This window comes from Natrix helvetica, assembly GCF_964273705.1.
Source record: "Natrix helvetica genome assembly, chromosome: 1".
In the NCBI taxonomy this organism is placed as follows: Eukaryota; Metazoa; Chordata; class Lepidosauria; order Squamata; family Natricidae; genus Natrix; species Natrix helvetica.
In genome coordinates, this window is record NC_138548.1 from 45828314 (window position 1) to 45855548 (window position 27235).

General features: G+C 43.1%; 1 protein-coding gene across 3 annotated transcripts in view; it reads left to right on the forward strand.

Moving 5' to 3' along the window:
• BTBD7 (BTB domain containing 7) overlaps window positions 1-27235 on the forward strand; it is an 86755-nt gene that overhangs the window by 42625 nt on the left and 16895 nt on the right. For all 3 annotated transcript variants that reach the window (XM_081939445.1, XM_081939446.1, XM_081939447.1), the window contains 5 exons: window positions 10762-10970; window positions 19008-19083; window positions 20790-20950; window positions 21336-21479; window positions 23944-24133. In XM_081939445.1, coding sequence (XP_081795571.1) covers window positions 10762-10970; window positions 19008-19083; window positions 20790-20950; window positions 21336-21479; window positions 23944-24133 — 780 coding nt within the window. The remainder of the gene's footprint in view (window positions 1-10761; window positions 10971-19007; window positions 19084-20789; window positions 20951-21335; window positions 21480-23943; window positions 24134-27235) is intronic.

Sequence of the window (27235 nt, forward strand, 5' to 3'; positions counted from 1 at the left end):
TGGAAGATGTGGGGAGACCTGGTCCATAGAACCACCAAGAGTCATACATGACTGAATGGATGACATCATCATGACACATTCTATTATATTGCAAATTTTCACCCATAGAAGAGAATCTTAAAACTATTTCTGTTTTGTAATTCAAGATGATCTTCTAGTGGTAATACCATAACCTCTCTAAATTGTCCATGCTTTCTATAGGCATTGGAATCAGCAATAGGGTATTTCTTAAACTAATAATTGGCAGATTATGAAGCCAAATGTCAAAGAATAATTATTGGCAGACAAGCAGTCTTCTCTTATTCTTTTCCCTTATTGATCCTTTCTGTCTCATTCAATCTTGATAGCATGTAATTAAAAAAGAAAAACAAAAGTATGCATTACAATCATTGAGAACAGGATAGCCTTTTGTTAATGCTTCGAAGAGAATAAAAATAAATAAAGAGCAAAGCTTAAGCAAAATGAATACATGTTTTTTAAAGGTATCATACTTATTGGCCAAATTGCAATAGCCTATTTTCATGGTATGAAAATTAATTGCCCATTTGGGTGGACTATAAATATTTGAAAAATGATCAATTTATGACCTTACATAAGCCTAAATCTTTTATTTATGGGTTTCGTTTACACATAAAATTCAACAAATAATAGTAACCCATTAAAAGTTTAATCTCATTCAGTCTTCATTTCAATTAAAGTTAAAAGTAATGTTAACATGATTGGAAATGACACCACTGTTTATAGTTAATCCTTTTCAGAAAAAGCCATGTTTTACCTGTCTTTGGAAGATCATAAGAGCAGACACCATCCTTGGCCCAAGAGAAAATTATATTCAAAAGGAAGGGAAGACTATGTATGCGATTTAATTAAAATCCTGATTTTTTTGTCAGTAGAAATCAGCAATCAGATTAAAATAGTAGATTCATATCATAACCATGTTTCCTTGAAAATAAGATTGGGTCTTATTTTCTTTTGTCCCCCAAAATAAACGCTTGGCCTTATTTTCAGGGAGATCTTATTATTTTTGAGGTGCAGGAGGCGGCGAGAGTGGTCACCTCATGGCTGCTGCTGTTTTGCAATATTTTCGGGGAGGGCTTATTTTAGCACATGCACTCAAAAGTCCGATTGGGCTTATTATCTAGGGAGGTCTTATTTTCAGGGAAACAGGGTATAACGGCTCAAATTCTTTTTAGTATCCCAAACATTTAAAAATGAAATGAAAAATGAACTTAATCATTATTTAAGATATTCAAAAGGCAGCTACTGATAATATTTTCCCACTACATACTGTACATGCTTCCTTTAAGTTGTTAAGAATTTTATTTGCAGATACTTTTATTTGTATTCAATTATCATTAGCACCCAAACAATTTTATCTCTCAAGGCCAAAAACGCCCTCCCTAATTTTGTACATGCCCTTTTTCTTCTACTACCAGTTTACAGTAAATAACCAAAGCTTAGTAGGCTTTGAGACAAATTATGTATCTAGTTTATGGTTTGGCATCATCTGCTATTCTTTCTTCATATACCATTCTCGATCAAAAGATGGTATATGAAAAAAGAATAGCAGATGGTGCCAATTTTTATGTATGCATTACACTTACATAAAAACAGATTATGCCTGAATGAAAGTAGTGCTTTCCAAGCAGTTGTGTAATTGAAGACCAGTAGAGCCTGAATAGTGAAATAATAAACAATTCAGGGATTGAAAAGCCATTGCTGTTCTCATTTTTGTTCACTTAGGCTCAAGCTGTTGTTTCTGACTTATTTGTGCTACTTTTGATGTTCAGCAGTATGATGTAGAATAAATATATTTGTGTGCTAGAGTCAAGGATTTGGCCTGTTACACCGTTAAGCTATAATTGACATTTCAAAGGAATTGAACTCCAGCAGAAAGCCATTTGAAAGCAGTGACCTATTCCCCCCCCAAAAAAAATACAGCCTATTTGTTTTCCAGGAATGCAGGGTCTCAAACAAATACTAATGAACATTGGCAGATTTTGTCCCTGCTTGCAAATTCTGGTATTGCTTTTTCTACCCACTTTTAACACACATTCTGAATAGCTCTTCTCCTAGTTTTAGTTTGGTTTCATAGTGCTGTGTCTTTCACCCTAGAGCTGTGTCTTTACATCCTAGAATCATAGAGTTTGAAAGAGCCATTTGGATTTCCGTATCGACACCCCGCCTCCACCAGTGCAGGAATCTATACTAAAGCATGTCTCATAGATGACCATCTAGGTTCCTTTTTCCATTATATTTCTGGATCATTGGTTCCACTGTTGAATTCTTCCTGGTATTGGGAAGGGTTTTTGTTTTTAACATTCAATCAGAATCTATCTTTCTGTAATTTGATTTCATTATTCTATGTCCTGCAATTTTGAAGGGAAAAAAAATGTTGCACAGCATTACCAATAACTGCCCTGTTCCTGTCCCAAAATGCTAATTCTCAACATTGAAAGATTTCCCACCTTCACAAAAGGTATATGTATATATAGGTGAAACTTGAAAAATTAGAATATCGTGCAAAAGTTCATTTATTTCAGTAATGCAACTTAAAAGGTGAAACTAATATATGGAGATAGACACATTACATGCAAAGCAAGATAGTTCAAGCCGTGATTTGTCATAATTGTGATGATTATCACTTATAGCTCATGAAAACCCCAAATCCACAATCTCAGAAAATTAGAATATTACATGCAATCAATAAAACAAGGATTGTACATAGAACAATATCGGACCTCTGAAAAGTGTAAGCATGCATATGTACTCAGTACTTGGTTTGGGCCCCTTTTGCAGCAATTACTGCCTCAATGCGGTGTGGCCTGGAAGCTATCAGCCTGTGGCACTGCTGAGGTGTTATGGAAGACCAGGATGCTTCAATAGCGGCCTTCAGCTCTTCTGCATTGTTCGGTCTCATGCCTCTCATCTTTCTCTTGGCAATGCCCCATAGATTCTCTGTGGGGTTCAGGTCAGGCGAGTTTGCAGGCCAATCAAGCATAGCAATCCCACGGTTATTGAACCAGGTTTTGGTGCTTTTGGCAGTGTGGGCAGGTGCCAAGTCCTGCTGGAAAATGAAGTCAGCATCCCCATAAAGCTTGTCTGCAGAAGGAAGCATAAAGCTCGTCTGCGGAAGAAAGCATGAAGTGCTCCAAAATCTCCTGATAGACAGCTGTCTTCACCCTGGACTTAATGAAGCACAGTGGACCAACACCAGCAGATGACATGGCTCCCCAAATCAACACGGACTGTGGAAACTTCACACTGGACTTCAAACATCTTGCAATGTGTGCCTCTCCATTCTTCCTCCATACTCTGGGTCCTTGGTTTCCAAATGAGATGCAAAAGTTGCTCTCATCAGAAAAGAGGACTTTGAACCACTGAGCAACAGACCAGGTCTGTTTTTCTTTAGCCCAGGTAAGACGCTTCTGACGTTGTTTGTTGTTCAGGAGCAGCTTGACAAGAGGAATATAACAAAGCCCATGTCCAGGATCTGTCTGTGTGTGGTGGCTCTTGATGCACTGACTCCAGCCTTAGTCCACGCCTTGTGAAAGTTCCCAACACTTTTGAATGGCCTTCTCCTGACAGTCCTCTCCAGGTTGCGGTTATCCTTGCTGCTTGTGCACCTTTTTCTTCCACACTTTTCCCTTCCACATAACTTTCTATTAATGTGCTTTGATAAAGCTCTTTGGGAACATCCAACTTCTTTTGCAATTACCTTTTGAGACTTTTCCTCCTTATGGAGAGTGTCAATGATGGTTTGCTGCACAACTGTCAGGTCAGCAGTCTTTCCCATGATTTTGATTCCTACTGAACCAGACTGAGAGACCATTTAAAGGCTCACCTTTGCAGGTGTTATGGCTTAATTAGCTGATTAGAGGGACACTTTGAGCCTAGAATATTGCACCTTTTCACAATATTCTAATTTTCTGAGATTGTGGATTTGGGGTTTTCATGAGCTGTAAGCCATAATCCTCAAATGACAAATCACGGCTTGAACTATCTTGCTTTGCATGTAATGAATCTATCTCATATATTAGTTTCACCTTTTAAGTTGCATTACTGAAATAAATGAACTTTTGCACAATATTCTAATTTTTCGAGTTTCACCTGTATGTTGCAAACTGTTCTTATAACCAAAAATATGTAAGCCCAACATACTACTTTGTCCAATTCCTAACTTAGAACATAGCCAAAGAACTCACAAAACAGCTTGGACTTCTCATAGAGGGGAGCTAATATTCTATCAAATCTCCATTATAGTGCCTCCAGAAAATCAAAGACCCAAGAATAGATGAAATTATGATTCCATTTGATGACATAGCCCTCTTCATGTTCATAGATCCAAAACTAGTGAAAGAATCCATTACAGCTGTACTGCAAAAAGTGGGGAACAGGTGAAAAGTGGTCTGCTAACTTTTAATAGAACTCAACCAGCTGTGAAAAATACATTTCTGCAGCTTGACAAGCTTATTTATTAAAGGTCTGTTGGGGCCTGGCATATTTCTGTATTCTGCACTGGCTTAATTTGTGTAGAACGCAATCTGTCTAATCTGAAGGATTAGACTGGATTTGATTTGAAGCTCACAAGTCTTCATATTTTCTTTCCTCTAGGATGCTGATAACACATTGGTAAAAACAGAATTAAAAATAATGCACTATATTGTTTTGGGGGATGATTTGAATTGAAATTTAAATGCTGAAATGTGTTTGTACTATATGTACAAAATATTTTGTGATTTTGGCTAGCCTTGATCTAATCCACTGGTTCTCCCCAGTTGGTGGAGACAGCAGCCAGGATGGGATAGTGATATCACTGGTGACTCCTCCCAGCTTTAGACTCAGTCCGATCAAGACTGGACGCATAAATTAGCTCTCCTCTAAATTAGCATAGGGATGCCCGGAAAATAGCAAAGGACTGGCCCGCGATGCCTCTGCCTGACAAAAATGGAGCTTGTGATGGCTGCAGGTGGCTCTCCCGAGTTCCATTTTCACTGGCAGAGAGTTTCATGAGGCCATCACAGCTGAAAACTGAGCTCAGGAGCTCATTTTCATTAGCAGAGCTTTCAGGCCACCCTGATATGAGTAACATCAAGCTGGCCATGCCCACCGTGGCCTCCGAGATCAAACACAACCCTGATGTGGCCCTCAAATGAAATCAAGTTTGACACCTCTGATGTAATTAATAGGAAAGGTTTTAAAACAAAATGTAAGGTTTTGACTGAGGGATGCAGAAGAGACTTTTGAAGGATTACAGATGATTAACCTAAATTTGTATCTACTTCTAAATAATTTTGAAGACTGTACATTTACATAGATTTGGTATAGAATTTAAAAAATATTCATGTTCATCTGTTCTCTGTGTAAAGCTATTGCCTGAAAAGTTTTGGTAAATATCTTTTAGGAATCATTACTGTACTGTATAAGGAATAATTTCAAGAGCCCATTGTATTCTATTTCCATTTTCAGAAAAGAGGGGGGGATTCTGTGCTGCCTTAGATCTTTATTTATTCCCAACACTTTTGTGTTCTCTATTTAAAGAATTCTACATTCACTACATCAAACTGATTTATTATTTGTCGGCTTATATAAGCTATGTCAATCATAATTGAATTCTTTTGAATATATGAATCAACTGTACATTGATTCATACCTCACTGTTTTCTGGGCCATTGTAACTTTGAATGGTTACAAACAAATAGTTTTAAGTCAAGGATTACCTATATTGTAAACTATATTAACAGAATCCTGAAGGTCTGAAAGTACAAACTTTCTGTGATTACCTTTAATTGCTTGATTTATTAGGATTTCCTCAGTTTCTTTCTCTGACTGTTAAGAAACTGGGGGCTGCTACATCTCTCGTCTGATTGTGTCCTAGGCAGCATCCCTTGTTCTCCAAAGCCATCCACAAATCCCATTACAAAAAGAAAGAACAGTATGTGAACCCAACGTCCTTTTGAAGGCGCCAACTGTGGTTCGAGGAAGATGGCTATTCCTTTGTTTCCCAGAGCACCAAACCCACCACTGCCTTATGGTCTCCTCACAAGAAACAGCTGTATGGAACAGTCTCAAATTGGGCAATCTCAAATCCTCCCCTTGTCTGGAGAGGAATTCCGAAGAGCCTATCTATTTACCAGCTCTTCATTCTATTGCAGTCAATAGCTCCACTCCTTCAGTTCACCATGTCTTCCCTGGAAGTCTCCCTAGCCCAGGGGTTTCATTGAGGACCGCATCAGGGTTGTGTTTGACCTTGGGGGGCGGGGCGCACTCCTATCGAGGGTGCTGGTGCTGGCCTGTGCGCTCTGTCAGCAAAAACAGACTCCCGAGCTCCATTTTCGGTTTCTAATCCATTTTCGGCCCTCCCGAGCTCCATTTACACTGGCAGAGGGTTGCAGGAGGCTGTGGCAGCCAAAAATGGAGTTCGGGAACCCGTTTTCGCTGGCAGAAGCATTACAGGCCAGTCCTTTGCTGTTTTCAGGCGGTCCCGCAGGCCAGATCTAAGTACCCCATGGGCCGGATACAGCCCCCGGACCTTGTGTTTGTCACCCTGCCCTAGCCAGTTAAACTTCTGCTCTTGTGAAGCAGTGAAAGGGGAGAAGATACTGTGAGGAAAGTACAGGCAGTCCTCCACTTACAACAATAACGGAGCCTGGAATTTCCTTCATATGCTATGACGGTTATAAGTCAAGGCACCCATGTGACTGAACTGAAGAATTTGCCATTCTTAAGCAAATCCGTTGTCTGCAATACTGTAAGTTGTTTTTGCCAAAACCCAGGCAAAAACATTATAAACCTTGGTTGTGTGAACAGGACTCTGAAAATGGCTGTAAATATGAGCCAGTTGCTGAATGCCCCAAATGTGATCATCTGAGCTTGGGGGAAGAATCTCAAATCCAGGCTGTAATTACATTTTGAGGGTTCTGTTGTACTTTCTGACTGTTGCTTAGTGAACGGTTGTAAGCTGAAGCCTACTTGTAAGTTTTCAGTTGAATGGCATTATTCAAATCAAATTGAAACATAAGGAATTTGCAATAGCCTTGGGTCTGCCTTATCATCTAATTCCACACCAGCCTGTTGTAAATCTTACCAGAACATTCCCTTGGCAACCTATAAATCTGTCCTCAAGATGCCAATGAAGGATATCTTCCTTCTAGCATTTGGCACCCTAAATTGTCCTCTCCTTTTGACTTGGTTTTTTTCCCCCTGACTAAGACAATTGTTTCCTTTGAAGATAGTCGACAGCAAAATGATAAGAGGTAATCTGGGATTTATTAGTTGGTTACTTGTGTATATTTATCCATGCACCATTTCCCCCTTTGCTGAAATGTATAAATATCAGTGCATCTTTTTCAGTGGTGGGTTCCTCCCGGATCGCACCGGATCGCGCGCGCTCCCTTTCAGCGCTCCACCTGGCTTGCGCGCTCCCTTTCAGCGCTCCACCTGGCTTGCGCGCTCCCTTTCAGCGCTCCACCTGGCTCTCGCGCTCCCTTCCGGCGCTGAAACCGGAAGTACAGTTTTGCCCGGCCCTGGCGAAGCAACGACGCCTGTCTGCGCTCCACCAGCTCGGCTGGGAACGGAGATGTTTCCTCAGCGGAGCGGAGCGCCTGAAAAGTTTCAGCGCCGGAAGGGAGCGCGAGAGCCAGGTGGAGCGCTGAAAGGGAGCGCGCAAGCCAGGTGGAGCGCTGAAAGGGAGCGCGCAAGCCAGGTGGAGCGCTGAAAGGGAGCGCGCAAGCCAGGTGGAGCGCTGAAAGGGAGCGCGCGCGATCCGGTGCGATCCAGCAGGAACCCACCACTGATCTTTTTGGCTTGGAGGGCAGCTCTTAGGTTTTGTAGGAAGTTAAAACCCACCCCTCTCCTAGAAAAATGAAATATCCTGGGAAATATTGAAAAGGCAGAATATTATATTTCCCTGGATAAGAAATGGAGAAACATATTTTTAGGCAGGAAACAGACTCACTCTTAATAGCCCCCACTTTTCTCAATGGGCCATTAAAAAGCCTGAGCTAGTCTCCTCTACATAACAAAGGTGGGATTAGCCTTCTACAGAAAACACCACCACAAGGCACCTGGGAAAATTACATCAGCCAGCAAGGCAACCAAACCTGGGCTCAAAGCACAGCCTAAAGAGTTGCCCCTGCATGGCGCCATGGGAATCTGACAACCAATCAGAATACAAGCTCCAGATCAAAGGTTAGAGAGGGCATAAAACCAGGAACTTTAAGCATCTCGACCTCTTTTCTTTTCATCTTGAAGCATGTGGTTGCCTTTTCAGTTCAGGATCTCAAACCACGTGGTCCTGTCCACCATTAAAACCATCTTTCCAAGCAGCCTCCATGTTTCCAGTGTCTTTTCCCCCACTTGGAACTGAAGGCAGAAGGACATTTCTTCCAACAGTTTAGAGGGGCAGCTTTCACTATCCTTTTAGTGAGTCTCTTCTAGCCCTGTACTATTTATATACCATAAAGCACTGCAGGGAGCCTTAATTATTTGCTTTGTGACCTATGTTTTGATTCCCCAGAAAAAAGTGGTGATTTATTCCATATTGGTATAGCCGAGGAGGATCCAAAATTAGGCTCTGTATGGAGACATGAACTAATCTGCATCTTGCAGCTAATGGTGGGAACATATGTGTTGGAGGCAGAGTTCTGCTTGAGTATAGGAGACGCTTCTCCTGGCAATAGAGGCAAATCTGTGGAGGATTACTTCTGCCAAATCTTGAGGTCTAGACAGGCAGCATGTGAGAAATGGGGAGGTTAGATTGTTGAATTAAATAGCTAAGGAAACATTAACTTTCTTTGTTTGTTTCTTATTGATTCTGCTGGACATGTTTTCTGCTGTAACAAATGCTAGCTCTACTGAAGCATTAAGTGGGCATTTAAAGGTACTTTTGTTATTCACTAGACAATCCATGACCTATTGGGTCATTGTTTCCGAGAGATTTCCTTACCTAAACAGAGAAACACAATCTCTGCAGCCAGGGAAAAAATAATTCAGTGGCAATGAATTATTTCAGAGAAACATTCAACTTCCTGTTGGCTTCCCCACTGAATTTCCTTGTGGGAAGCTGGCAGTGAACTTGGAAATCTTCCTTCCTTCCCCTCCCTCCCTCCCTCTCGTTGAGTCATCCTTTCAAAGACGCTTACAAACTGGATTCCTCCATGCCTTCAGCAGTAACACAGCTTCTGATGTACATCCTTCACTGGAAAATTTGGGATACATTCAGGGATGTGTCTGCCTTGGAAATAACTCATGTATCGCATAGACAAACATCAGCACAGGGAATGTTTTATAAAATTTTGCATTATGCCATAAAGCGCTTTTATAATACTGTTGATGAAATAAAATGTTTCATAAAATTTGACAAATTTCAATTCCACCGGAGTCGCGGGTTCCAGATTTTGAACCCATTTTGGAAGTTAGCCCATTTGAAGTTGAAAATGTTTTACCCTACGGTGCACCATTTCACCCAGTTAAATATTACAGGAATCAGAGTTTTAGTAGTATATAGGTTGCACATAATGATCTACGAAGCACAGTTAGCAAAAATAACTCTTGATTCTGTTTACTGATTAATGTGGTTTTGTGAAAAACAAACTGTATCTGGATAATTTGGCTTATTTGGAATCCTAGAAAAGAGTTTGTGTGTATGTGCGTGTGCGTGTGTGTGTGTGTGTGTGTGTGTATGCCAGGGTGGATAATAATTGATGATTTTGTTTTTAAAAAATTTAAAAAATCAGATTTTTTAAAATTTAAATCGGATTTTATTTTATTTTTGTCAAATTTATTTTAATAAAATGCTTTTGGAGAAAAAAAATCTATCCAAAGATAGTTTTCTATTTGAGATACTTGTAATAATTTTGTTTATTCAGCATGAAACGGAGCTTAGTTATATATCACGAGGCTGTATATTCTGCAATATTGGGACGGTCGATGAATCAACAGCAGGGTGAGGGAGGAGCCGCTGTGGGACAGACGTGACAGAAGCTGTTTAAAAAAATATTGATTTAAATCGAGTTGATTTAAATCAAGGCTTTTTACTAGTGATTGAAATCATGATTTAAATTAAATCTACCCTGGTGTGTGAACCCATATGAACGGAGATGGATATTTTAAATTGCCCCGTAGGAGGTATGCTCATTGTATTTACTTAGTTTGGGTGGAATCTGGATTTACTTTTGATATCCTTGGTTCAATGATCTTTGACAGTAATTGGGGTCTGGGGGGGGTCTGGGGGGGCCTGGAGAATCCTGACATAGATAGTAAACTGCTATTTCTAGAATATAATCTTGACTACAGGAAGTCCTCGTCAAGCGTACAGTGACCATTTGCAGTTATAACGGTGATGAAAAAATAACTCTGCAATTAGTCCTCACATTAATAACCTGTGCAGAGCCTCTGTGATGATGTCTGGGCAGGTAGACAGAGCCTTCCCTGCCGTAGCCACCACTGGTTCGCCCGAACTGGCAGAACACACCTCACAAGCACAGTCACAGTTTCACTTAGTGACCACCCCACTTAAGTGAGCTGCTCCCCCCTCCCCCCTCTTATAGTGGAGGACTACCTGTAGTTACTTTTGGGACACTGTGCCTAATTGCAGCTGTATAAATAACAGGTGTCAACAAGCCAGTTTTTAAAAGAACCCTGCTTAAAAGGACAGTTGTGGTTTTGCTTATGAAACCTTTCCGATCACAGGACTTCTACTGGATAATGGCAGTTCTTGAACAGGTAAACCTCATTGAACAGCTTGTCTCCTTTGTGTAGGCTGCGAGGATATTATTGCTGAGAGCATCTCACTGGAAACCTTAATTGCCGTTCTCAAGTGGAGCTCCCAGCCTTATGGCTCCAAGTGGGTACACCGCCAAGCCCTGCATTTCCTCTGTGAGGAGTTTTCCCAAGTCATGACTTCAGATGTCTTTTATGAACTTTGCAAAGACCACTTGCAAACTGCTATCCAGTCAGACTACTTACAGGTAAATTGTTTCTTCCCATTCAATTATTTTTAAGGGCTGAATCAGGCTTTCTTACTAATGATATGGAACAGAAACATGCAAGTCCTAAAACTTTGACCACTGGAGAAAAACAGAAGAAGGAGCAAAACCTGGCTTGAATTATTGTGTGCAGAACGGGTTCTTCCTCTTCCCTTATTCTGGCATTTATACACACAAGTTGCTCGCAGAGGTAGTGATTAAGGAAAGCATTCTCCTTTCCTGGCGTATAACCCAGCCCAAACTGACAGTATAAACTATTGCTTGAAAGCTTAATAATAGCCTAGGAGCAGTTGCAAATTATTTTAAGTGAAACTCTTTTAGGCTTAATTTTTGTCTTGCCTTTTCAGAGGTTTATAGAAATTATATAGTAGGCTCACACTAACAACATACATTTGTGGCAAGAAAATGGGAAATCCAGGCTCCTCTTTGAAATACACTTTTCTTGTTGGGGACATACTAAATCTGGATTTTGACTACTTTTCATTCCTCCACACTCCTGCTCTTGTTACCTAGTTCAAAAAAGTATCTCATCTGTGTTGCATATTACCTTGAAAAATGCATTTTTGTATGCTTTTTTTTTTTTTTTGCTCTGATTACATAGCATGAAATTTGGAAACTTTGGTTCATATACTTGTCCTATTTTTCACTTCCCTTCATCTTCAGAATAGTTGAAACAAAGTTCTTTTAAAAATCAGAATGTCAGTCATATTCCTATACATGTTATTAAATATCAACTAGATGCCTATAGTTATCTCCAATTTCTCTGTCCCCTGGCTTCTTTTGGCATATCAAGAATATTTAGAAAAGGAAGTGGTTTGGGATTATATTTATTTTGTTTCATTTAAATATTTCTGAAACATATAATACACTTAGAAAAGGACCAACATGTTAACTCATGCTTGCCTGGAATAAAGGAGGAGAAATAAGAGAATTTCTTGCTTAAACATCTACCAATCCGTTTGGCAGAGATGAGAGGCAGGCAGTGGCATCCGTAGGGTATGTGTGTCAAGATGTGTCAGCCCTTCCAGATAAACCCGATAGGAAATGTGACTGGATGACCTAATTTTACTTTATTGTAAAGCTCCATTAACAAAACCTTGCATGTCTGAAGGCACAAATTTCCCACCACTAGTTTTAACTGCGTGATCAATTAGGATAAGATTGTTAAACCACTGGGAGCTGCTGTCTGTTGGGCTAGATGTGCTTCCTAGGTAGCATCTCTTCCCCTTGTTCTCCAAGGTCATCCACATATAATATTACAAGATTATACTACGTGACTATGCAATCAAACCCTTAGTACAAACATAGAAAAAGTGGGACGGGTGGGGGGGACTTAATTCATACAGATGCAGTTGCCATCTTTGATTTTTTTATTTCTCCTTTGGAAACCATGATTTGGTATCCTATTGATGATACAATAATAATAATAATAATAATAATAATAATAATAATAATAATAATAATAATAATAATAATATCATCATCATCATCATCATCATCATCATCATCATCATCTACCAAGAGCAGAGGGTGGTTGAGGACTCCTACAAGTAAAGTAGACTGTGGAAGAAGAAAGACACAGCTTGAAGCGAGCTGAAAATTGGAAAAGCAAAGCTATGCATGGCCAATACTTGAAAAGTATAGAAGGCAAAGCTGACCAAAAGCTAACTTGGAACTGGTTAAGATCAGGAGTACTGAAAAAAGAAACAGAAGGCTTTATTTTGGCAGCTCAAGAACAAGCCTCAGCCACAAATTTCATGAAGGCAAAAATTCAGCATGTTACCACCAATAGCAAATGTTGCCTCTGCAAAGAGAAAGATGAGACAGTCGATCATTTGATCAGTGGGTGCAGCAAAATTTCACAAACTGACTACCTACAACGCCATGACCGAGTTGCTAAAATCATTCACTGAAAACCGTGACAGAAGTTTGGATTTGAGTACAGCAAAAACCACTGGGAACATCAGGTTGAGAAGGTTCTAGAGAATGAAAAAGTCAAGATCTTGTGGGATTTCAGAATTCAGACTGACAGGCACTTGGCCTACAACACACCTGACATAACAATAGTTGGAAAGAAAAAAGTATGGTTCATTGCATTGCAATCAAATCAAATCAAATCAAATCAAATTTTATTTGATTAGCCGCAACCCTCTCCCGAAGGACTCGGGGCGGCGTACAATCACAAGGATAAAATACACATAGGACACACATACATACGGAAAAACAAGGACAATTACATTTGTGCATGGAGGAGAGTAGACCTGCAAGTGAAAGACAATAAACAGCTAAAAACACAGTTAAAACACAGTTTAAAATCCCCTAAATAAAATTGCTGAATTAAAAACCCCTCAGGAGCGTAACGAAGTTATGGTTGGGCCAGGCCAGATATTTGAAAAAGGTGGGTCTTGAGCTTAACACGGAAGGAGCGGAGGTCTGTAGTTGTCCTAATATCCGGGGGGAGGTCGTTCCACAGGGCTGGGCCCGCCACAGAGAAGGCTCTGCTCCTAGGCGCCGCCCCATGGCATTGTCTAGTGGACAGCACCTGGAGAAGTCCCTCTCTGTGCGAGCGAATAGGTCGTAGGGATGTATGGGGCAGAATACGGTCCCGCAGGTAACTAGGTCCTGAGCCATGGAGCGCTTTAAAGATCGTAATCAAAACCTTGAAACGCACTCGATAGACCACAGGAAGCCAGTGCAGCTCGCGCAGGTGTGGTGTCACATGGGAGTACCTGGTGCTCCCCATAATCACCCGCGCGGCCGCATTCTGGACCAACTGTAGTCTCCGAGTGCATTTCAAGGGAAGCCCCATGTAGAGAGCGTTACAGTAGTCCAGGCGAGACGTCACCAGCGCATGGGTGACTGTGCGTAGAGCGTCCCGGTCCAATAGGGGGCGCAATTGGCGCACCAGGCGAACCTGATGGAACGCCCCCCTGGCCACGGCTGTCACATGTTCATCCATGGACAGCTTGGCATCCAGGAGGACGCCCAAATTGCGCGCCCGCTCCACGGGGGCGAGTTGAATGCCCCCAATGGCCAGAGATGGAATTATCTGGTTGAACCGGGGAGCCGGAACCCACAGCCACTCCGTCTTGGAAGGGTTGAGCCTGAGTCGGTTGTCATCCATCCAGACCCGTACGGCTTCCACACACCGGGACATCACTTCGACGGCCTCGTTGGGGTGGTTCGGGGTGGAAATGTACAGCTGAGTATCATCAGCGTACAGGTGGTATCCCACCCCAAAACCACGGATGATCTCACCCAGCGGCTTCATGTATGTGTTGAACAGGAGTGGCGAGAGGACCGAACCCTGTGGCACCCCACAGATGAGGGGGCTTAGGGTCGACCTCTGCTCTCCTGCCAACACACGTTGCGTCCTGCCGGAGAGGTAGGAGCCGAACCACCGCAAGACGGTGCCCCGGATCCCCAACCCCTCCAGTCGGTGCAACAGGATACCATGGTCGATGGTATCAAAAGCCGCGGAGAGGTCTAATAGGACCAGGATAGAGGAACAGCCCCTATCTCTGGCCCTCCAGAGATCATCTACCAACGCGACCAAGGCCGTCTCAGTGCTGTGCCCAGGGCGAAAGCCGGACTGGCACGGGTCTATATAATCATTCTCCTCCAGATGTCGTGGAAACTGAGAAGCCACCACACTCTCCACAACCTTCGCCAAAAAGGGAAGGTTGGAGACAGGACGATAATTGACCAGCTCCATAGGGTCCAGGGAAGGCTTCTTGAGCAAGGGTCTCACCACCGCCTCTTTCAAGGCGGCCGGGAGAGACCCCTCACCCAACGAAGCGTTCACTAGGTCCAGGAGCCAGTCGCGTGTAACCTCCCAGGATGCCAGTACAAGCCAGGAGGGACACGGGTCCAACAAACATGTGGTAGGTCGCAGTCGCCCACGCAATCTGTCCAAATCCTCGATGACAACCAAGTCAAACTCCTCCCAAAAAGGTTTCTCAAGACTCGCCACTGGCGTCTCGACTGGGCCACTGAAGGGGACCCAATCCTTCCGGATTTGAGCGACTTTATCCTGCAGGTATTTCCCAAACTCCTCTGCCCTGCCCTGTAAAGGGGCCTCCCGTGGCCTCTGAAACAGAAGAGAGCGGGACACCCGAAACAGGGCGGCAGGGCGGTTCTCTGCGGATGCAATGAGAGCGGCACAATATTGACGTTTGGCCGTTCTCAATGCCACTAGGTACGTCCTTAAATGGGCTCGTACCTGTGCTCGGTCAAGTTCGGTTCGGGAGGATCTCCAACGACTCTCTAGGCATCTCTTGCGGCGCTTCATCACCCTTAGCTCCTCGGTAAACCAAGGGGCCAGGGTGGATCGTTGCCGCCGGAGAGGCCGCAAAGGCGCCACCCGGTTCAAGGCCCCGGTAGTCGCATTATTCCACGCGGCCACCAGGTCCTCTACCCGAGGGCGGGTCAGGGCTGCAGGAGGTGGCCCAAGCTCCGTCTGGAACCTGTCTGGTTCCATCAAGCGCCTGGGGCGGAACCATCTAGTGTTCTCCGGTTCCGCCTCCCCGCAGCGAGGAGTAGCACCAGGGAAGTCAAGACGGAGGAGTGAGTGATCTGACCATGACAGAGGAGTGATGGTTAAATTCACTCCTCCCAGATCACTCAACCACTGGCGAGAGACAAAAACAAGGTCCAAGGTGTGACCTCCCTCGTGTGTCGGGCCCTGAATCATTTGAGTCAGGTCCATGGCTATCATGGAAGCCATGAACTCCCGAGCCCCCTCTGATGCTTCTCCCACTGACGGCAGGTTAAAATCCCCCATCACTAAAAGTTTGGGGGTCTCAACCGCCACCGATGAGATCAGCTCGAGGAGCTCAGGCAGGGTCGCTGATGTATGGCGGGGAGCCAGGTATACTATCAGCAAGCCCATCTGCCTCCTAGGGCCCCATTTCACAACCAGGGATTCACATCCGGACGTCTGTAGCACAGTGGACTCCCTCGGCTCTAAATCCTCCCGGATAATCACTGCTACCCCACCGCCCCTTCCCCGGGCCCGGGGCTGGTGAAATGCTTGGTAACCTGGTGGGCACATTTCCACGAGGGGTAACCCTCCCTCGTGGCCCAACCAGGTTTCCGTTATTCCCGCGAGGTCCGGCTCCCCCTCCAAAATCAGATCGTGAATGAGGGGGGCCTTATTGACAACGGACCTCGCATTGCATAACAACAGCCTCAGGCCCTGGGCCTGCAGATCCTGACCACCTAGAACGCGGGGGTTGGTACAAGCGACCGGGTGTAACCAGCACCCACGGTCTCCCAACCGACTACGGGTTGTTAGTCTGTCCTCGTATCTGCCCCTCCCTACGACTGTTGGAATCACGAAGCCCTGTATGGGAATGATATCCTCTCCCCCCTCCTCCTCTCTGCTCCTTCTGCTCAAGACCCCGCCTGGTGACCTGGCTCCGTCATCGCTCCTGATCTGGCCCACCCCCCCCAACCCCTAAACCCCTAAAAGAATTTAAAAAACATTTCACTAAAAACCCCCTAAGTCTCCGCTTCCTCCACCTCTCGGGATTAAGAAATCCGTCATCAAGGTGGGCCCTAGAAAGGGCAGAAGGCCACACCTGCGAGAGGGGGTATTCCCGCAGTAGGATAAGGTCTAGCCTGGAATACATATGCTGTTAAAAGTTCATTAGGGCCTAGGCTCTGTGCTGCAGATGGTATGATCGTATGCCATAGTCCAGTAAAATTGTAACAGCCGGGTATCAGTATAAAAAGTCATCCAGTCCAAGATGAGGGGGGGGTAATGATGATAATAAGATGGTCAAGTGCTGGTCACTAAGTGGGGGCTAGTAGGTGGTCAGTGGTGGATGGCGAGGGGTAGATGGATTTTTGCTTGATAATGGGGAGGGGCAGATGGTCAGTCAGATGAAAATAGGGCGGTAAAAACCTCCAGGCGCGCACGGATGAAAAGCAGGGGCAGCTGTTAGTCCAAAAGTCAGCAGGGGGGGGGAATAAACGGAACAGTCAAGGAGGTGGCTGGCAGGGGAAGAAGCTCTCCTGCCAAGTCTGATGTTAAACCTCTTGCCAGTTCCCAACAAGCCTGCCAGTTCCAGCAAGCCTCCCCCCCCCCCGGCCTCCAGGCGGCCTCCTGAAACGCTGCCCTTCTCCTACCGGCCTTCGGCATTCAAGTCTTGCCTAGGCCTGCATCCATGTTCTAAGCACTCCAGCCATTTCAAGCCCCAACGCCGCTCCTACCGGCCTCCAGACCTTCCTGCTCCAGTCCTGTCCAATCCAATCAACCTCCAGTCCTCCCAACTCGACCTCCAGCATCTCCCACATCTCTCCAGTCTGCTGTAGGCCAGGGGGATTTGGCATTCGGTTTTCGGCTCGCTCCAAGCCACAAGCCTCCAAAGCGACAATAACACACCCCCGCACGCTCCGGATGCCGTTTCTCCGCCTTTTGCCATTCTCCCGAGCTCCTCCGTACCTCTCCGCTCCCAGAACGGCAAATTCAACTCCTCCAACTCAAACGGCATTCCTGGGCGGTGTCTCTCCTCGGCAGCTCCCCAGTCCGCTCTCCGAGCTATTTCCAGATCTTCACACCACCCTGGGAGACCCCCCTTGGGTCATAGAAAAACCCAGGGTGACTGTTTATTGGACACCTGGCCCCCATGGTGTAAAAGGGGGGCCGGCAGCACCCCTGCTCCCTTAAAAGAGCTCGCGGGTCTAAGGAGCTCTCAGGCAGACCGCCATTGCTCCAGGAAGCTCCTCCTCCTAAATACCTGGTGATGCACGAATTGAAAATAAGCAGCAAGAAAGCAAATCACAAAGTACCGGAACTTGCAAATTGAAGGTGAGCGACTGTGGAAAAAGAAATTGAGTGTTGTCCCGATTGTAATTGGAGCCCTTCGAGCAATACCTAAAGGGCTACCTCGCTATTTGGAAATTCTAAATTTATCGGACTTGAACATTCCGACTCTACAAAAAATCACCCTACTTGGAACAACTTATATCCTCCGACATTACCTTAACAGTTCCTAGGTCCTTGGTTAGGACTCGAGCTGTTGAGCTATCAACCAGCCCCAAAGGCTGTGAATCTCATCAAAGATTAACCATGTAATAATAATAATGATACCCATTGTCATCGGGGCACTTGGTACCGTGTCTAAGAATTTTATAAGATACATCAACAAATTGCAGCTTCCCTCAATAACACCAGTGGAACTGTAAAAAACTGTGCTACTCAGAACATTGTATATTTTAAGAAGGTACTTGGTTGATAACTAGAACACTGGCAGCAACCCGTATCCACCATTAGCACCAGTCAATGGTATTTATGATGCATTTTTGAATGTTCAGGTGACTGAGTTTCATGTTTAATTAATAAAGTATAATAATAATGATAATGATGATGATGGTGATGATGATGTATTTACACTTACATGCTGCCTTACTCCAGCACTTCTGTCAATTCTTAGTGACTCTTCAGTGCAGTTTTCAGTTCTTCTGCAATGCGATGCAAGAAGCACAATTTCATTTCAAGAGTGGGGATGTTACAGCTTTCTCCTTGTTTCACTCATCAAACTACTTTCAGCGCTTAAAAAGAATTTTAAACACTAGCATTTTACAGAACAAAATACAAGAAGATGCAACTCACCCCCTCACCCCCAAAAAACATTGCAACAGCAGCAAAGTCCAGGCACACATTATTAGACACTTTTGTGCAATGACTAGGTCTCAAAGACACCCCCAGGTGTATTGATTGAAAGAGAATGAAAATTCACACAAACACAAATGTAATGAAAAGTAGACTAGTTTAACAAAGTTCCTTTGTAGAATCAGAAGTGCTAGTAATGAAAACTGTTTGACTGAAATGCAATGAGCAACAGTAGCATATTGTGTTACAAATCTTTGCCATTAAGAAGCTTAATTAGCTGTAATTTATTATTAATCTAAGCTTCATTAGAATAAGCACTTGGGGCCTAAAAGTTAATTTGATGATGCTGTGTGCGTAAGATGCTGTGTTTTTATGCTTTGTTTTAAATCCCTCTTCAATAGGCAAGTGAGCAAGATATCTTGAAATACCTTGTGAAATGGGGTGAACATCAATTAATAAAAAGAATTGCAGATCGAGGTAGGTGTTTAATAGATACTATGTTTCATTATTAATATTTAATCTTTAAAGATCTTTGAAGCTAACTTGTTCATTCTTTCTTTCTTTCATTCATTATGTCCCCTTTGTCTACAATACTACAAATATTTCCATGGTGAAAGCATTTGCTGGTGACATTACCATTGCCCAGGGGCTGCCCTGTCTATAATAGCAGCAGAAATTAGCTAGGACTTTTGGCACATTGATGTATGTTGCAGTTATCCACTGCAACTCTGAAACTCCTTATATATTCATCTGTATATGTTGTGTATGTGTGTGTTTTGCACCAACAGAGTTTAACTAGCTAATAAATGTGTGTACAGGTGGTGCGCAATTTACTACCACACTTGGGACTGGAATTTTGGTCATAAGTCGAGGTATCACCTGATTGGTCTCAATTTTATAACCATTTTTATGACCATCATTAAGCAGGTCACAGATGTTGTTAAGCAAACCATGTGTTCATTAAGCAAATTATATGTTCATAAGTGTGAATCCATTTTATCTAATTAGTGGTTTTTGCCATAAAATTGCAAAAGAGGACAGGTCATAAGTAACTTTTTTCAATTATGTCATGTATGTTAAATGACCAGTTTTAAGTCGAGGACTATCTATACCATGCTTTTTCTTTAAATCACAATATTGAAGGAAGAACCTCAGTACATCCCTGATAGTCCAGTTTACCAAGCCACCACATTTAAATGTAGTCCATATATTTGGCTGCTGCAGTATATATTGCAGGAATGATGATAATGTTATCCATTCAGTCGTGTCCGACTCTTGGAAATTCTGTGAGCCAGGTTCTCCACATCTTCCAGTCTTGCACTGCTTCTTTGAGTTGTTCGGTGTCCTGGCTGGTGTCAGCTTTGAAAGCATATTGCAGTGATGAGAAGGCAATTCTCAGATATCATGACATTAAAATCCTAAATAAAATATAAACCGTCATGGGCCTCCCAAACTCTCTTTTCTGGTCAGAAGAGTTCCTTCCACCCATATAGAAGTCAGAAAAACTGTAGGATGAACATTAAGATAAGCTTAATAAAGTTATTCAAACAAAAGGAAAACAATGCTGTCCCAAAAAATCGAAGGGCAAAAAACTAGAGAATTCTTGCCTGCATGTTTACCTCAATGTTAGCTTCTAACAGCTCTATTTTAGGGAACATAGCAATAGCACTTAGACTTATATACCACTTCATAATGCTTTCCAGCTGTCTCTAAGCAGTTTACAGAGTCAGTATATTGTCCCCAACAATCTATGTCCTCATTTTACTGACCTCGATGGATGAAAGGCTGAGTCAACCTTGAGCCAGTCAGAATCGAACTCCTGGAATGAGCAGTGAATTAGCCTGCAGTAATGCTTTCTAACCACTGGGCCACCACGCACCACATGCATATAAGTAAGTAACAGTAATGTTACTTATATGACAATAGGTCTCAAATCAGCTTACAGTAAAAATTAACCCAAATAGAAGAATTAAAAACATTTTTTTAAAAAAACGTTAAAAAATAAATAAATTGAGAAGTTCTTTTATTTGGGTTAATTTTATGGTAAGCTGGTCCTAAACCTGGTTTTTATATAAGTAATGTTCATAAGTAAGAAATAATAAAACTTTTGAATAAATATGTCTTTAATCATTTTTTAAAAAAAATTAGAACACATGAGTAAAGCAGTTTATTTAATTTGTCAGAACCCAATTTGCTGAGTGGCACAGCTCATAGTGTGAACAAGCGTGGTGTAAAGAGACGAGATCTTGATATCGAGGAATTAAAAGAAATCCTTTCCCCTCTCTTACCGTTCGTCCGCACTGAGCACATCCTGCCTATGAACAGTGAAGTACTGACAGATTCGGTAAGTATATTTTAAAGTTTCCTTTGAATCCTGCTTCAGCTTTTTATGCTGCTGTCCATGAGAAAAGTACAGAAAAAAATGGGCCAGGAAGAGTCCAATCATGTTCAGGGGCTTGTTTCTTTGGTGATATCCAACTGATCACCAAAACACCACCAAAGAACAGATCTCTTGCCCCTGACTTAGGTCATCATTATATAAAATTTATTGTGCTTTTGGAAAGTTTGGGGGTACTTGCTCTGATTCTTCAGTCAATTGTTTGTTTTTAATTTGGTATGAGTACAGTTCAGTTATTCCTTACTGGTGACTCTCATCAGGTTGTAAATGGTTTGCTGTTTTATACTTAAAAATTATTGTTACCTTTCTGATGTGATGTTTTCTTTTAAAGATGAAAAGAGGTCTCATTAGTACACCTCCTTCAGACATGCTGCCAACAGCAGAAGGTGGAAAGTCAAATGTGTGGCTGCGGCAAAAAAATGCTGGAATTTATGTGAGGCCGAGGCTGTTCTCACCATATGTGGAGGAGGCTAAGGTAAAATGATGTATTAATGCTGCCATCCATCTCATAAATAGCTTTCAGTTATCCAGCCTGCCATGTAAGCGTGTCAACTGACCAAGGACGTTCTATATTCAGAATGATATTTTAAAAGTATTATGAGTTTGAAGTGCAAAAGTGCTTAAGATGACTTTGAAACCTGTAACAGACACCTGCAGGCAGACATCAGTATTTCTGAATGTTAGTCTTCCTTTTTCCATGTTCTCATCCTGGATTCACTAAGGATTCTTTGCAGTATATGACTATCTGATAAATTAGAGCAGGGGTGTCAAACTCAATTTCATTGAGAGTTCATCAGGGTTGTGTTTGACCTTAGAGGGCTGGGTGTGTGTGTGGCCGGGGTGGTGGTGACAGGGGACATGCATTGGGGGCACCTGTGGTGGCCGACTGTTAAGGCAGAATTCCCTGAGACCCTCCCTCATTCATTATAATCTCCTTCCTTCTTTCCTTCTCTTCTTTTTCCTTCCCTCCTCTTTTTCCTTCCTTCTTCCTTCCCCTCTTTCTTTAGTTTATCTTCCTTGCTCTCTTCCCATCTTAACTTCTTTTTCTTTGTCTTTCCTCTTTTCCTTTCTCCTTTTCTGTCCCTTCTTGCATGCCCAAATGCAAAAGAGCAAACATTTCTCCTTTTGTTTTTAGTTTGTTTTGATAGCCCTCTGCCAGCAAAAATGGAGCTTGGGGGAGCCACCCCGCCGAGCTCCGTTTTCACTGGCAGAGGGCTTCAGGAAGCCACCCAGGCTGAAAATGGGGTGCGAAAGCTCCATTTTCATTAGCAGAGCCACTGCAGGCCCATCCTTTGCTGTTTCCAGTCTGGCCACACAGGCCAGATTTAAGCACCCAGCGGGCCTTGAGTTTGACACTCCTGAATTAGAAGGTAGACAAGCTTCCATCTCCTTTGGTGTCTCAAAAAGAACAGGATTTCAGATCTTTTCTTCCATGCAGTTACCCTGCTGAACACATTGGAAAGATTGATTTAATCTCTTCTCATCTCTCTGAGTTTTCTCAGAGCATGCGCCTTCCTATTTACCCCATACACATGTGCAAATTTGCAGAAACCTTCCAGCTTATCTAGACGGAGGAAGGCATCCTCTTCCTAAACAGAAATGAGCCATGACTGTCAGCCTCATTCTGTGTCTGGAGGAAGGGACCATGTGCTTTCCTTTACAAGAGAAAGGATGACAGAAGAAAGCAGGGAACAACTGCACGCTTTATCCCTCTCTGTAGAAGTCTTCCTCTATGGAAGACTTCCTCTATCGATTTCAAGAAGAAAGCCTTCCCGCCAGGGGTGAAATCCAACAGGTTCTGACAGGTTCTGGAGAATTGGTAGCGAAAATTTTGAGTAGTTTGGAGAACCAGCAAATGCCACTTCTGGTTGACCCCAGAGTGGGCTGGGAATGGAGATTTTGCAGTATCGTTCCCCTGCCACGCCCACCAAGACACACCACGCCCACCACGCCATGCCTACAGAACCGGTAGTAAAAGAATTTGAACTTCACCACTGCTTCCCGCCCACCAGAGGTGTAAGGAGAAAAAAATTCCAGACTTTTGATGCAATTCAGTTTTTCCAGAATGTCATAGAGTGTGAAATTTGATTTTGTTTTCTGTTTTCTGTTAGTACTTATACAAGACAGTTTGCGCTGTAATGCAAATTTTGTATGAAGTATATATATTTTTTCACCCTTGTTCTTTGTATGATGAAATCCTTTGGTATTTTTGGTTATCAGCAATATTTCAGATAATATGCAGGTGACTTGTGTTTGTAAGATTGATGAGTTAAGACCCATATTAGCAAAGTAGCTTCTTATTAGTGAGCCCATTAAAAGTCATCTGAATGATTTACATGAAGAAAAAAAAAAGAATTAGTGAATCATAAGAGTAGAAGCTGCCCATATTTAATATAAATAATGTATACAATTATCTTTAAAGGAAAGAAAAGTTTATTTCCTGAAAAAGTAAGGTTCCATTATCTATTCTTATCTACCATTATATGGTCTTTTTTTTTTTAAAAAAAGAAGGCTATATCTAGTACAGATAGTCCTTGATGTACAACGGTTCATTTAGTGACCGTTCAAAGCTACAACAGCGCTGAAAAAGTGACTTACGACCATTTTTCACACTTACATGGTTACGTAATTAAAATTCAGACACTTGGCAACTGGCTCATATTTATGACGGTTGCAGTGTCCTGGGGTCATGTGATCCGCTTTTGTGACCTTCTGACAAGCAAAGTCAATGAGGAAGCGAGATTCACTTAACAACCGGGTTACTGTCTTAATCAACTGCAGTGATTCGCTTTTAATCACTGTGGCAAGAAAGGTCGTAAAATGGTCCAAAATTCACTTAGCAACAGAAATTCTGGCCTCAGTTGTGGTCGTTAGTTGAGGACTACCTGTATTTACTACCTTTTTATTTCAGTGCATTTCTTTTACCTTTGTTCTTTCAGTCACTTCTGGATGAGATGATGGTGGAGCAGACGGACCTTGTCCGTTTACGGATGGTGAGAATGTCCAATGTGCCAGATACCCTCTACATGGTAAACAATGCTGTCCCACAGTGCTGTCATATGATAAATCACCAGCAAATGACCAGTAATCAGTCCAGTCCTCCTTCCGTTGTAGCCAATGAAATTCCAGGTATGTTTCTTAGCCAATTCATAAATACATCGTTCTTGGTTGTGAAATTCTTTAACACTGAAATACCAGGGTTTCATGAAAAAAATAAAAACAGGAGGACGAGTGTATGATAATTAATAAAGGGTCATAATACCCTGATAATTTTTAACAGGGAATTTCTAGATCTCTTCCCTGCAAAGCAAAGCAAAAAAAAAAAGTGAACATTTTGTCCTGTGCAAGTGGAATATTGACAGATTCCACTGTATGTTAATGGAAAAAAAACATTTCTCCCTTTTCCCCATTTCTGTAAGTTAGACAGAAATAAAATGTATTAGTTCATCCATGATGTGTGCTTGCATAATACATAAATTCATATTAGTTTGGTATTTTTGATTAACGTAAGATTCACTTTAAAAATACACACATTTCTTCATAATCAAAAAAGAATGTGGTGGATTTTTATGTTTGGCATAATATATTTGTATTAAGAAGAGCCACAGAGTCTGTTGATATAAAACAAGATGAAGGCATGGTCGCTTCAAGTTTGGAGTACAGAATGTGTATCAGAACCGGCATGAATAGTGGACAGTGTTGAAAGGTTCTTGTGATGCCAGAAATTCTTCTGGGCATTCTTCAATTAAAGTTTATGTATAAGAGGAAGACTTTTATAAAACAGCCCTCCAAATGCCGACCTTCATTGAAGCTAATCCAAGAACTAAGCTTAAATGAACTGCCAAAAATGAACTTCAGGGGGACAAGTCTGGTGCCAGCGCTCAAGAATTAGCTTTTTTGTCAGCTGCCAATATTTTGTTGGAAGTACAGGTATCTGGTCCTGGTCCTTGCTTTGCTACTCACAGCAATCCATCATTAGTAAGAAAGAAAAAAACGGGATGCCCAGATTTGGCTAGAAAACTTGCTTTTTATTACCCATATTCTTCCTCGCGCAGAAAAATCCTTGGGAGTTGTGCGTAACATAATAAAAGCTGAGCTGCATAAGTGCTGCAGTTATTTTGGTGTTATCATCAAGAAAGTTGTTGTTGAACAACAAGGGTCAACCCTTGAAATTAATTCCAGTCACTGGATAGTTTAGTATTTGGTACAGGATTTTATGCTTATCAGCTGGTGGTGATCAGACTTGATTAGTGACCGGAAGCATTGAAGACACTGAGCCAAGCTGTATAGTCTGGATGATTGCACTTGTAAGGACAAATAAATTGGTGTTCGGGTGACTTTGAAAGCTTTGGGAGAGAAAAGGCCACAGTGGTCAATATTGATTCATGAAGATGAATGAAGCTGGGATATTTCGGAAGGTTTTTCTTTCCCTTTGGGGTGGGGAGGGGTAGTTGGACCCTTTTTAAAAAAAATTTTTAGAAAGCTTGTTTGTTTTACATGGCCGTTTTCATTTATTTCCTGATCCAAAATGACCAAAAAAATATGCAATCAAAAAGGAAACTTCTAGAAATTAACCAATTTAACCACGTCTCCTGGTCCTTCTTAATGCCAGATTTTTTCCTCAGTCTGGCCCGTTAAGGACTATTTTTGTGAGTTCCAGCTACTAGTTTAATACAGGCTTGGACTCTCCTTTGTTTAGCAGTTTTTTTCTGTTCCTATTTTAGCCCTTTGTTTTTATCTTGGCTTTTTCTTTTTTTCCACAAATTTTATTTTTGTCCTCACTTCTCTCGAACTGTCAATTGAGGTAGGAGCAGACATGGGGGGTGTGCTCTACCTGCCACACCACTTGCGGTCAGCGGCAGAGATCCCTGGGGCTTTGTTATCTCCCAGAAGGGCGGCGGAGCTCTCAGCGGCTGCTGGGAGCTGTCGGCGGTTGTTTTCTGGACTTTTGCGTGCTGCCAACCCACGGAGAAATATTTGGCCAGTTTTGAAAGTCGTGGCCACCATTTCTCCTCCTACACCCCCACACCAGAGCAATGGCCATTTTGTCAGCTTGCTTTTTTGCGCGCTTTTCAAGCTTCCCTGTTCCACTGTATGTTCCTTCGCAGATCGCTGCTGAGTGGCCAACTGATCCTTTTCGGGACTGCGGCAGGGTTGCTGCCACTCACCCTTCATCGTCGGGCAGCGCTGGAATCTTTGGTCGCCTCGCAGTCATACACTGGCACAGAGAGGGTTTATTCCATTTTCGTCCCTCTCTGAGTGATCTGTCAGACTGCCCAACCTCTCTGGTTCGTGAACCCTTGGGCTCTTTTTCCCTCAATTGACTGAAGGCTGCAACAAAGTGCCCCCTCCCCAGTGATCATCTCCAGCCTTAGAAACTTTATGAGCAGTTGAAATGGCTAAAGCTTCGGAACCGGCAGATCTGGAGCAGCCAGGCCCCTCCACCTGCTACAATGGTAGACCAGATCCCTCTCGGGCCCCTAATCAGGCCAAGGCCACAGGCAAAGGCAAGAAGGCCAGGAAGGGGAGGGGGCAGGAAAGGGAAGTCATCCCTACCAATCATCCTCGGCTGCGGCTAGGGATGCTGAGCATCGTCAGCAGGTCCTCGAAGAGCTATTTGAGAAGGCCCAGCACCAGGCCAGGCAGACCAACCCGTAGGCCACCATGCAGGTTGAGTCGTTCCTTCCCCCGTCTCCCATTGGGGACCCCCTGCAGGTCATTGAGGAGGAGGTAGTGTCTCAGGTTTTGTCTCCTGACGTTTCCCTGGTGGATTCCTGTTCCCCCGTGCCTTCCTCTGTATCCGAACCTGACCCAATGGAAACAGCACAGCCTTATGGAGGGGTCCTACTCTCACCTTCTGAGGGCCGGGGACCCTCTTCCTCCAGATCCAAGGGAGGGGATAGGCCCAGAGAAGACCAGGACCCCGAACTGTCAGCCTAAATGCAGGTGGTTATCGCCTGTGCCATCTCCCAGGGCATAGCCAAGAGGCTCCAGAAGTGGGATCAGGTCCCAGATAAAACAGCCCCATCTGGATCCAGGAAGGAGGGTCCGGTGTTAGCTGCAGAGTACACCATCCTTCTCTAGAATCTTCTGTGGTCAGTGAGGTCCCTGCTTGCGAGGACCCAGAGGAGCAGGAGCAGAAGCTTTCGGAGGACGAAGACCTTCCCCCAGATGCCCCTGCCTTCTCCGGGCTCTTCAAGCCTACCCTATTTAAGTCTATCTCACACAAGG